The 12,500-nt window shown below is 40.3% G+C and overlaps 2 protein-coding genes across 5 annotated transcripts in view; both read right to left on the reverse strand.

Annotated features, from left to right (window-relative positions):
- The window catches only part of LOC133476361 (noggin-like), a 1,687-nt gene extending 564 nt beyond the window's left edge, over nucleotides 1-1,123 (reverse strand). Inside the window, exon 1 of the mRNA XM_061769632.1 lies at nucleotides 1-1,123. This exon is cut by the window's left edge and continues 564 nt beyond it. Coding sequence (XP_061625616.1) covers nucleotides 1-688 — 688 coding nt within the window. The 5' untranslated portion in view covers nucleotides 689-1,123.
- Nucleotides 1,124-1,262: 139 nt separating this feature from the next.
- Nucleotides 1,263-12,500, reverse strand: part of LOC133476360 (target of Myb1 membrane trafficking protein-like) — an 11,306-nt gene continuing 68 nt past the window's right edge. Inside the window, exons 1-15 of one of the 4 annotated variants that reach the window (XM_061769631.1) lie at nucleotides 12,265-12,500; nucleotides 8,342-8,426; nucleotides 6,775-6,853; nucleotides 6,463-6,612; nucleotides 6,127-6,261; nucleotides 5,838-5,981; nucleotides 5,110-5,226; nucleotides 4,737-4,870; nucleotides 4,605-4,647; nucleotides 4,373-4,505; nucleotides 4,033-4,099; nucleotides 3,523-3,598; nucleotides 3,184-3,243; nucleotides 3,040-3,079; nucleotides 1,263-2,145 (exon numbers count right to left, since the gene is read on the reverse strand). The exon at nucleotides 12,265-12,500 is cut by the window's right edge and continues 68 nt beyond it. In XM_061769631.1, coding sequence (XP_061625615.1) covers nucleotides 2,000-2,145; nucleotides 3,040-3,079; nucleotides 3,184-3,243; nucleotides 3,523-3,598; nucleotides 4,033-4,099; nucleotides 4,373-4,505; nucleotides 4,605-4,647; nucleotides 4,737-4,870; nucleotides 5,110-5,226; nucleotides 5,838-5,981; nucleotides 6,127-6,261; nucleotides 6,463-6,612; nucleotides 6,775-6,853; nucleotides 8,342-8,426; nucleotides 12,265-12,337 — 1,482 coding nt within the window. In that variant the 5' untranslated portion in view covers nucleotides 12,338-12,500 and the 3' untranslated portion in view covers nucleotides 1,263-1,999. Of the gene's footprint in view, nucleotides 2,146-3,039; nucleotides 3,080-3,183; nucleotides 3,244-3,287; nucleotides 3,365-3,522; nucleotides 3,599-4,032; nucleotides 4,100-4,372; nucleotides 4,506-4,604; nucleotides 4,648-4,736; nucleotides 4,871-5,109; nucleotides 5,227-5,837; nucleotides 5,982-6,126; nucleotides 6,262-6,462; nucleotides 6,613-6,759; nucleotides 6,854-8,341; nucleotides 8,427-12,264 lie in introns of all 4 variants that reach the window. The other 3 variants (XM_061769630.1, XM_061769629.1, XR_009788037.1) reach the window with 3 other exon arrangements.

Genomic DNA, 12,500 nt, shown 5'->3' on the forward strand with positions numbered 1-12,500 from the left:
TGCCACTGGGAAAGGAACAACTTCGCACTCCGTCTGACTTGTCACAGTCGGTCTGCCGCAACCAACGTGGCCAGAACGCTGGGCCCAGATCCACCCACTGGGAACGCAATCCACATGTGGCTGAGTGCACCAGCCAGGCTTGGACTGATCTGGCAACATCTGGAGGCAGAAAACCCAGGTCCAGATCTGCAGCTTCCCTCGCCAACCCCTGCATTTGGTTTTCTCCAGCCTCCCTCAGCACTGCAGACATACTCAGGTTGACGTCCTCTCTGGAAATGGTTAAGTTTATTTTAACAGGTAGGGAGTCGCCTCGTGACACAGCATCACAGTTGCCTTTGTCTGTGCACACCACAGAGCCTTCAGACGGCTGATCAATAGACATCCAGAATGGGTCAAAAGAGGATCCGAGAACACGAAGTAGATGTGAGGGGCGGTAATGCCTAGGTTTGGACATGTAGGTGAAGTCCTCTGCAGTGGTCACTAAGGTGTATGGACGAAGTGGCTGTGAATAAGAAGGCAGACTGGCTCTTAACTGAAGAAACGGTGAATCCCCATCCATGTGTTCCTGATCTTGAATACCAGTTGGGAGCTGATCCTTGGTGGAAATGTTCGAGATGGAAGCTGCAGGAACATGGAGAAGAGCACATACATACATGCAGCAGCAGAGATAAAAACGCCAGTTGATCATTGTCTTAGATCTGAGGGGTCTTCAACAGGAGAATGAAATGTTTCCTGTTCTCCTCCTTTCTCTTTTGGAGCTATAGCTGCTCCTCTGTCCTCCTATTATTGAGTGCCACAGGGACGTCATGTACCAAGCCCCAGACATCCTTGAGGTCCTCAACAATAACATTCACAGACGTTAGTGCTTATGCCAGCAGTTGGCTTATCATTGAGCATGGTCAGCACACTCATGAGCAAGGATCTGATGTTTAGACTCTCTTTCCATCAGTAGAAATACAGCATATACCTGAGAAACTCAATTTAGTTTCATTGTTTTTGTATCAAAGCCACACTTGAGAATAAGAATTGGTTGAAAACAAGTAGACAAACATATGTAAAACATCCCTCAAGAGGAGGATTTTGACTTTCATTATACATTGACCTCATCACGTCAGACAAAATGCATCCTAAAATAATAATTTGTTAGGGAACTAGGATCAATTTAAAATAGCAAATATATATCCCCCCTCCAAAAACAATGGATTCATTTATTTTTGCCAGTATAAAAGCTGTTTGGGACAAAGGCAAACAATAGTCTTAGATAACATTTAAAAAATATATCTGGACAAACTTTTAATGTGAGATATGAATGTTTAAATCAACATTATGTATTTCATAAATACAGACATGCACTCTTATATGCAAAAAAACATAATAAACAGATTAATCACTGCAATTATGCAGTGGCTTAGGCAGCAGTGGTATAGTACAGGTCTTTTTGTGTATGCAAGTCTCCCCCATGCAGTACTGTTCAGTTACTCTGAGTAGTTTTTTCATTGAGTACTTTCTTACTCTTACTCAAGTAAGTATTTGGAAGACTACTTTTTACTTTTACTTGAGTCATATTAGTCTAAAGTAACCGTACTCTTACTTGAGTACAATATTTGGCTACTCTACCCACCTCTGCTTACCACCTACCAACAGGAAACATCATAATCTTCTGTTTTTATTCTTGTTGCTTAGATTAGATTTTTTTTTTCAATTCCTCCTCAATGCTGATCTGTGTGTTGGTTTTTACATTGTAGTAATACTGGTGTATATGTGTGAATATTGCTACTGTGACAATATACAGTAAGTTACCGCACAGGATGAATAAGGTATCTACAGTATTGCTCTAAACAGCATCATGATGAGCTGAACTGAACTGTACCACTTGGTGGAAACATAGTTTTCAAGGCCATGTGTATAGTTGTACTCATATTTCAGTGTGATAACAAGTGATTGTTTGAAATCAAAAACAACTTTACATCTATTTGCTCTTTTTCCGGGCCTTATAAACCTAGAGGGAAAAAAGCTGGTCATGTGAACTGTCCTGTTGCTTTGTCGACTGCGGCGGCAGTCTGGAGGTGGAAGGCAGTGTGGCTGAGGTCGTATCATTACTCTGGTCGGACTCCTTTGCCCGATCGTCTAAAAACTTATCAAACTCTGGAAACAACAATCAGAAAGTACATTTTCACTGTTACACACACACACACACACACACACATGCAGGCCCTTTCCAAAAATTTTGAATATCATGGAAAAGTTCATTTATTTCCCTAATTCCATTCAAAAAGTTAAACTTTCATAGATTATAGATTCAGGGCCCACCATTTAAACAATTTCAAGTATTTATTTGTTTGTTTTTACAATATTTGGACAGCTCATGAAGCTGAAGATTAACATCCATCCATCCATTTTCTACCAAGGGTGTAGAGCTGGTCCACTGTTCCACAGCCAGGACGAAAACCACACTGCTCCTCCTGAATCTGAGATTCAACTTCCCGACGGACCCTCCTCTCCAGCACCCCTGAATAGACCTTACCAGGGAGGCTGAGGAGTGTGATCCCCCTGTAGTTGGAACACACCCTCCGGTCCTAAAGGGGGACTACCACCCCAGTCTGCCAATCCAGAGGCACTGTCCCCGATGTCCAAGCGATGTTGCAAAGGCGTGTTAAGATTAACATATCATTTTGAAAGTACCATATTTTGATTGATTTCATGTGACCCTGATTTCTTTCTTTTAAAAAAAAAATAGAAGTAAATGGTGATTTGATGAAACATTTGGGCTGATTTCTTCACAGTATTTACATTTTTTGAATTCCTGATTTCATGGGTTTTATGAGTTGGAAGCCCAAATTATGTATAAATAAACAAATAAATATGTTAAATTGTTTAAATTGTGGGCCCTGAATCTATAATCTATGAAAGTTTAACTTTTTGAATGGAATTATGGAAATAAACTTTTCCATGATATAAAAATTTTTTGGAAAGGGTCTGTACATATTCAAGAGAAATGTAAACTCTAAAACATATTTATACGGAAAGTAAGTGACGCACCTTCACTGGATACTCCCTCACTGACCGCAGACTGGTCTTGCTGCATTTTCAGACAAAGTAAAAAAAAAAAAAAAAAAAAAAAAGAACAATATCATGTTTAACATAATTGTTATAGTAATGCTTTGAAGAAATAAGGTATCTCACCATATCACAAGACAGCCATTTATCCACATTGTTCTGGAGTGTGTTTTTTACTTGTCCCATCTAACAGGAGAAGCAACACAAAAATAGAGAATTTATTTACTCACTGAACAGGAAGTATTTTAGAGGCGTTTTGGTGCAGGTTTCCCCCAGCAGTTGTGGAGCATTATGTACTTTAAAGCCACTGTAGTAAAAGACATAAATCATCCATTTGAAAAATGACACCGAAACTAAAGAAGACAAGACAATGAACACACATGCTATCCTAGCAGACAATCATTTTAAGGTAAAATTAGCATCTGTTTTTGGGGGGAAAAAAACATCTTGGTGCTTTGTACATACATTTCCTGTGACTTGCAGCCTTGAGTCTAGGGCCCCAGCAAGACCCTCTACAGCTCCAGGGTCCTCATACCTAACACTGCAAACACATCAAACATTCCCTTTTTAATCCATAAAATATCCACAAAAAATATCCATACCATACACTGTATAAATTGGAACCTCAAAATTTGAGTGACCCAAAAGACATACAATTTGGAAATCAACTTCATTGTCAATGTTTAAATGTTAAACTTTTTTTTTTTTTTTTAAGTCTTAAAACATTGCCTGTGTAGTTAAGGTTTTATGATGGCAGCACTTTGAACTCAGGAATGGATTTTTTCAATGTTCACTATTTTTCTATAGCAAGAAATACAACCAGCATCCTAGAAGAGAACTGTATTCTATCACAGCAAATGTTAATTTTATTCTAGGCACTATAATTTAGAATACTCCTACAGTTAAATCTGTTTAAGAACACATTCAGTATGCATACAAACACACACTCAACATGTTTCTGCTATTACTACTCACCTCTTTCTCAGCTCTGCTAAGGAGCTGCCTCGGGTTTGAGCAAACATATCAAACTCTTCCTCGTCTTCTAAAAGAAAATGCAGAAAATTATTGAGAAGCAATGAATAAAAACTAATTGGTTTATTATTAGCAGTAGCAAATATATTATGATGTTAAATGTGACAGAGTGATTTTTGTTTGACATTTCCTGTATTACATGATAAAATACAGTCGATCACTAAATGACCATATCCTGCTGTCTGACAGAAATACACCATCTTCCACTTCGGAGACTTAAGCATGCTGTAATAACTTTAATTTGTGTTGGGAAAATGAGACATGAGAATAACTTGATGCTCACTGTGTTTGGCCGACTGCATTTGACTGGTCCACGGTTTGACTTCAGGTTGATTGTTCGTTGTGATGACGGCGGGCTGGCTCAGTGTTGGCGGCTCTGGGCTAAGGTCGATGAGGTTCAGGGCACTGACAGAACTCTGGTGGGATGATTATAAGTGCAAAGGATTGTGTGCTTACATCTTAACCAACAAGTAGTGCAACTGAAACAAAGAAAAGGAAGTAAAAATATTGCTTACCTTTTCAATATTTGTAATCTGTACCCTATTAAGTCTGTCAAACCTAAAATGGAGTGTGAGAATAAAATACAGTATGAGCAATTGTATTTGTCCTTTAACAATCCCGACTAGTTGAGAAAGGCTGCCGCGTACCTCTCATAACGGATGAAAGCATTGTTAAGGTCATCATTAACCGCAAGAAGCTCCTCAATGAGACCTTCATCCAGTAACTGGGGGATGAGCTCCACCACTCGAGTCTGCATGTTCTTACACACTGAGTAGAGTTGCTGCTTTGACGGAGAAGAGCAAAGAGAATAGATAATAGTAATAGACTGTCATTGCGTACAGAATGGAACTAATCCAACGGAATGATCTTTAAATCCAGATATTTCACACATTTTCCAGAATGCCTTCAGCATGCATTCATTAATTCAGTAATAGGGACAAAAAGTAAAAGCCTGAATTCAAACAATTCCAGCAATAATTCACCTTCAAACAAGTAAGAAACTCTGTAAAATGCACACACCTGCAGCAGTTCTGTGTCATCCTGCTTACTCTGTCCAGGTTTAAGTTCATTCAGCATTTCAGACATTACAGTAATGTTTCCCTTTACCAGTGCAAGTTCTTGCTGCAACTTGTCTTTCTGAAGAGGGGTAAAAAACAAATTTAAATTGGCACGCACTACAGAGCAGCATTATAGTGTTTACTGTTTTCCCTCAAATATACAGTTTGCAATCGAACACATCATTTATTTGATGCGTGCTATGACAGGTGTGTTGCCTACTTTAATAAATAAAGGCCTCAGCTGAATAGACGCCAACTTAATAAAAACAGGTGGTGGTTGCACTACTTGGCTGTAATTAATTTTACTATGACTAAAAAGGGACAGCACAGTGAGCTAGTGGTGAGCACGCCTGCCTCACATTACGAAGTTTCCGGATTTGACTCTTAGGTCAGGCCTATATATATATATATATATATATATGGATAGATGTATATTGTGTGGATATTAACTTGTGGGAAATAGGATACAACAAAATATTATTTACTATTATCATAAAATGCATTTTTACACATCAAGGGGAAGAAATAACTTGCAACAGGAAATTATAGTTGGGATGAAAACAAATACACTTACCGAATATACTGTACAATATATATCACAATTAAATATGGTTCAGGCATCTGTCAACCCCAAATGGAGTCGTGTTTTTCCTCTCTGTGACGTGTGATTTCATATTTTAGAGGTGATACCTGTACTGCCGACAGGGCAGCTGGTCCCTCACTGGGTTGGGATGCAGGTGAAGTATTTGTAGTCGGAGAACTGGAGTGAGTTTGTGGTTGTGACTGACGGGGAGGAGCATCTGTGGACTCATGGGTTTCATTTTCTGGCACGGTCTGAAGGCAAAGAATGTGGACTTTCACATACAGTATGCATCTGGTGGTCATGACAATACACAGAGGTCTATAACTATATTGTAAAGACAAGATGCAATTTTGATGCAAATTGTTTGAATTATTTTCACTCTGCAGGCAGACTCACCCTGCTGGGAGTGTGAATGGGGGATAGAGCATCGAGGTCTGTCATGGGAAACTCCAACCCTCGTCTCCTCAGGTCATCGTAAACATACACCACGCCCGCAAGGGAGGGGGAAGTACGGAACGAGTCAGCCCATGACTGAGAAAAGCACAGAGAAGCCTCAGTATAACTCCATGAAGACATAACAAGGACCTGTTCTGTAGCCTTTATTCAAGAGAAATGTGACCATGTTATTTAAGTGGCACCTCAAAAGAACATTAACTGTAACACTCATTAAGCCATAAGAAACAAAATAAATGAACTCTTGAAAGCTTAAAAAAAGATTAGTAGTGTATATACCTGTATGAGACTGAGCACCCTATCATGGAGGGCAGTGGGAGGGTTATATTTGGGCAAAATGGCTCGCACCAAAACTCCTTCAACAAACTCCTGTGACGCCACAAAAACGTGGAAGCGATGGCCACAGTTTTTCACACATGCCTCAAGAACCTGTGTGACAAGGGGAACACTCGAATATTGTCCAGAAGAACAAAGGTTCATTACAATGAAAAGCTAATTCATTTATTGACTGCTTTTGGCACACTATACACTTAGAGCAAGACAAATAAAAATAAAAAAAACATTAAAACACCTCACCAGATACATACTCACAGTCAGGGCCAACATGATTTCTCTGAAGTTCTTGTTACCCACAATTCTCTTCTTAATGGCTTTGACTGCATCTCTTGGGCTGGAAACACAACTACAATTTATCTTGTTATTTGTTAAATGCAATAAGTTATATTATTATATGGAAAAAGTTAACCATTTTTAATGCTGCTCCTGAATTATTGACAAAACCTAAAAAAGGTCATACACAGTCCATCCATTTTCTGAGCCGCTTCTCCTCACGAGGGTCGCGGGCGTGCTGGAGCCTATCCCAGCTATCATCGGCCAGGAGGCGGGGTACACCCTGAACTGGTTGCCAGCCAATCGCAGAGCACATAGAAACAAACAACCATTCGCACTCACATTCACACCTACGGGCAATTTAGAGTCATCAATTAACCTACCATGCATGTTTTTGGGATGTGGGAGGAAACCGGAGTGCCCGGAGAAAACCCACGCAGGCACGGGGAGAACATGCAAACTCCACACAGGCGGGGCCGGGGATTGAACCCCGGTCCTCAGAACTGTGAGGCTGACGCTCTAACCAGTCGTCCACCATGCCGCCGTCATACATAGTATCACCGAAAATTATCTTACAACGCATGTCAAATTACAGCAAACAAACGATGTACTTAATATAATTGGCTGGATATGGTGCATTAATGCAAGGATAAACTAGAATAACCTTGGCATGCCATTGTACTGCCAAAGTAACAAAAAAAATGTTTTTTTCTGTCCTTTTTTAAGCAGGGTACTTCCTGTTTCACAGAGGATGGTGGCAGACAATGGGGGAAGACCATTTGAATGACAAAACAAATAGTGTCTTTGAAAATTATATATATATTAAATTAGAGAGAATATATGCATCTATTTCGTATAGCGTTTGTCCTCATTAGGGTCACAGGTAAATTGGAGCCAATGCCAGCTGACCTTGGGCGAGAGACGGGCTACACCCAGGACTGGTTATCAGTCTGTCGCAGGGCACATAGAAACAACCATTCACACTCACATGTACAATTTAGCATCTTCACTAAACCTAAACTGCATATTTTTGGAATGCTGGAGTACCTAGAGAAAACCTATGGAAGCTCATTGCAAGCTTCACACAGGAAGGCCTGAGTCAAAATCTGAACCCAAAACCTTTCGATTCTGAGGAAGACTTGCTACCCACTACCTCTACTTCTACTAATCACTGTAAGGTTTGTTTGTCTATTTGGTAGTTAGTGAGCAAGCAAAATTGTGGTTCAGAATAATGTAAGACATAACATTTGCATTCAAGGGCGGATAGAAGGGTTCCATTGCGACTTAAATTACAGAAATAGCTCTCTGCATTTTTATCTGGATTTGCACCAAAATGTAACGGGTTCCTCCCTGACATGTGCCACCACGCTTGGCAACAAACATTACGTTGCTGGGTACTGTTTGTTACAGCTGAAATCACATTATCCCAGTCAAAAAACTGCAGCAGAAGAGTGTAGATGATAAAGTTAGAGAAAGTTGTTTCTTTTTCCACAGACCACTTTCAAAGAACATAACATAACTGAGCAGAACAAATGACATTATTCCATACCCCTCATCCGTCTCATTGATGATATCACATATCTCCATGTTAAGCCCCCAATCCTCTGACTGCCGAGAGCTGCTGGTCGCTCGCTCTGTTGACAAAAATAAATAAATAAATAAAGGGTGGGGGGCGTGATGTACCGACCTACTGGTGGTATCCAAATAGAGATAATACAACAACACGGTCACTGAAATTGTGAAGACTTACATCAAATTTATCATAGACTGACATGTAACAGTTCCTGAAAAAAAATTAATTTAATTCATTCAAATGAAAAAAGTGAAAACAATTACACAAACCTAACCAATGTTTCTATTCAGTTGATATAATACAACAAATAATAGGATGCATAATATTCATATAGAACACATTCTCTGTTAGGTAGTAGGAAAATAATAATTTACAGGATATGATTCATTAGGGCGGCACGGTGGTCGACCTGTTAGAGCGTCTGCCTAACAGTTCTGAGGACCGGGGTTTGATCCCCGGCCCCGACTGTGTGGAGTTTGCATGTTCTCCCCGTGCCTGTGTGGTTTTCTCCGGGCACTCCAGTTTCCTCCCACATCCCAAAAACATGCTTGGTAGGTTAATTGAAGACTCTAAATTGCCCGTAGGTGTGTATGTGAGTGCAAATGGTTGTTTGTTTATGTGTGCCCTGCGATTGGCTGGCAACCATTTCAGGGTGTTGCCTCCTGCCCGATGATAGCTGGGATAGGCTCCAGCATGCCCGCGACCCAAGTGAGGAGAAGAGGCTCAGAAATTGGATGGATGGATGATTCATTAGGTGGCACAGCAGCCGACTGGTTAGCAAATCTGCCTCACAGTTCTAGGGACCCAGGTACAAATCCGCCCTCGCCTGTGTGGAGTTTGCATGTTCTCCCCGTGCTTGCGTGGGTTTTCTCCAGGTACTCCGGTTTCCTCTCACATCCCAAAAACATGCATGGTAGGTTAATTGAAAACTCGAAATTGCCTGTGTGAATGTGAGTGCGAATGGTTGTTTATACGTGTCCTGTAATTGGCTGGCGACCAGTTCAGGGTATACCCCGCCTCTCGCCCAAAGCTAGCTAGGATAGGCTCCAGCACGCCCACGACGTGAGGATAAGCGGTACAGAAAATGGATGAATGAATGAGTGATTCATTAGAGCAGTGATTCTCAAAGTTTGGTATGTGTACCACTTGTGGTATGCAGGCATCCTCTAGTAGTACGTGAACGCATTGCTGCCCGAGTACAGTTCAGTACCTTTGTATTTCATCTTAACTGTTTTGTATTTATATATGTATTTAAGTAAATGGCCTATCGCAAATAGTAGAGCAGTATCTCTTAAAACATTGTCTTTCTGACTGGAACATGGAAACCTACAATCAGCTTTTTTCCAACATAATTCTGGCCATATTTTTGTGAAAATGATACAGTTTGAACTGAAACTATTTACTAATCACAGCCGAAATTTTCCGGCCCTCACGTGTTCCTCATAAACCTCTTTAAATCCCTTTCATTCCTTTCACCCCGTATCATTCTCAATCCCATTTACTCTGTAGCATCTACTCCCCCCTCCACTTTTCAGCTCCGTGCACTTCATGTGACTGTCAGCTGCTTGAGTTTGCCTCAGTAGGACCTGAAGCCCCACTGACATTTATGTGTGAGAAAATAAGTGAATGCGATAAGAGGTGGGAAGGGTTGAGATGGCCTTGCAACATTCTGTCACTAATTGAGTGGGCAGGTTAACCAAAATTTCCTGGCTTCAAATGCTGGCCTTCAGCGGATGCTACAATTTTCTACAGAAGACAATCATTTACAGGAAACTATACTGTGTTTTTTGTTTTGTTTGAGACAGCCGAAAGGAAATATTGATAGTACTGTATATGCTACCAAACATTTTTCCTTGTGGACATTATTTTTATTCGCATCTGGGTTCAACAATTACATAAATTTAAAAGCAACAACAATGTCAAGCATCTGCACTGAGTACACCATATGGACAGAAGTATTTGGACACAAGGACTTTAGACGTCATGATAGTTTCTGAAAGACAGTGGCACGTTTCTTCGGGAAGAATTGCTGATTCATCCAGAGGAACATTTCTGAGGCTCTGATCCAATCTCTGTTTTACTTTATTCCAATGGAAACTGATGGGGTGAGATTGGGGATCTCAAGTTCAAACTGGTGGCCTGGGGGACAGATCCTGCCCGCCACATAATTTTATGTGGCCCACGAAAGCAAATCATGTGTCTTGACTACATGTTTCTTGCAAAAATATCAAAATTGTCTTCTATTGTAATAACGGTGAGATGTTGTAAGCATTTTTTGTTACAATCCCCTTTTGAAAAGGCTTCTATAGGCTTCTGATTTTAAAACTAGTTATCCATCAATTTGTTGTGTATATGTAATTATGTTAGGCAATAGTTGATTTATAAGGGTTCACAGTCATAACTACCACGTGGCCCGTGATCAAAAATTAGTTTGACACCGATCTATCTACGTCAAAATCATCCGACCACGCGTTACTGAACCTTGCTTTCTGCTTTAGGCCAGAGTCACTCTGGGACAGAAAAGGGAACTGTTTTCACAAAGTTGAAAGAAAAAAATTTATGAACTAGGGGGTCTAGACCTGTTTAATCAATTGATGTGTCTCAATGCTATGTGCTGTAAGAGCAAATTGTCTTTCAAAGTGGCTGTTGAAAGGAAAGATTGGAATACTTATATTTTTGTTTCATAAGGGACAATCTCATGCTCTGACATTCCTTGCCCGAGTGACATTGGCATTCGTACCCAATAAATACAGTATATTTCATCATGTAAAATACTACTTTTTAATCCCATTCTTTTTCGTTTTGAAAATACAAAGGGAGATGCAACAGCAACCAGCAGTATTTTGACCATATAACTGAAGCCAGATAACTGCTGTAGTACAAATCTAATACTGTATAAATAGTAAGTACAAATCAGCAGAGGCACTTAGACCCCTGATACAATGTCTACCTTGAGCTGATGTGCCACAATAACACCCCTCTCCCCAGTGCCCTTAGCCAGAGATGGGAATGTCCACCAAAACATCCATCCATCTATCCTTCCATTTACTTTACCACTTACCCTCACTAGGGTCGCGGGCTGCTGGAGTCTATCCCAGCTATCTTCGGGCGGAAGATAGCTGGTCGCCAGTCAATTCCACCAAAACATTTTTATTATTATTTATTCATATGACATGGATACACACTGACAAGTAGTCCACTCACTGTAAATCTGGTCCTCTAAACAAGGGAATTATTGAAATAGTGAGCACAATACTTTATGTTCCTGAATAGTAAAAGGTAAAACATTGGTGTGTGGGTAAGTTCATACAGGTAAATCAAGAGACCTACACTAGTCATAAAGCCTTTTTTCATTTGTATTATCATATATGACTCCCCCTGCTGGTTACAAAAAACTAATGCAGGTGATGGGACACTGCATTGTAATTTTGAACAGCTATTCAAATGTTGGTGGCCTTTTTTTTGTATTTTTATTTTTTATATATATACAAAGCACTGTCTATGCTGCAGTATAAGTAAACTGTAACTGTTGCTAGAACATCTGAAGAAAAACATTAACGCTTCTATTCTACACTCACTGGTGATTTAGTTACCGCTTAACCCAAAGCAGCCAATCAGCGAAAATATTAAAGGGACTAACGCCTGCCTCCGTGGCGCAATTAGTTTCCTGTAACTTGATGTGCACTTCCAAATCTAGATAACATCTTTCAAAACAACCAAATTCGAACACGAAACATACGAACGCAAACATTGTGTAAGTGAACTCCTCTCTGTCAATTGACTGTCCGTTGTCGTACTAGAGCGGCTCCAACTCCCGGAGACAAATTCCTTGTGTTTTTTGGACATACTTGGCAAATAAAGATGATTCAGATTCTGATTCTGATTGTTGTGCAACTCACCGATTCTCTGGCCAACAGGTGTTGAAAATGGGTTTGCTATAAGAAACTCCATCTTTTCCCCGAGAGAAAACATCCTGTTTGCTTGGCAGCGTTCGGTGGACGTCTTCGTTCGTTTGGATGTCTTTTGTGTTCTTCTCAGCAGCTTGCCTGGAGTCAGAGGCTCGCTGAATGTCACGTGAATGAACACGAACACACGCACGCGCACACAGGAAGTGTGTAAACGTTAATCCTCTGTA

Source organism: Phyllopteryx taeniolatus, chromosome 4 (genome assembly GCF_024500385.1).
Source record: "Phyllopteryx taeniolatus isolate TA_2022b chromosome 4, UOR_Ptae_1.2, whole genome shotgun sequence".
Lineage (NCBI taxonomy): Eukaryota > Metazoa > Chordata > Actinopteri > Syngnathiformes > Syngnathidae > Phyllopteryx > Phyllopteryx taeniolatus.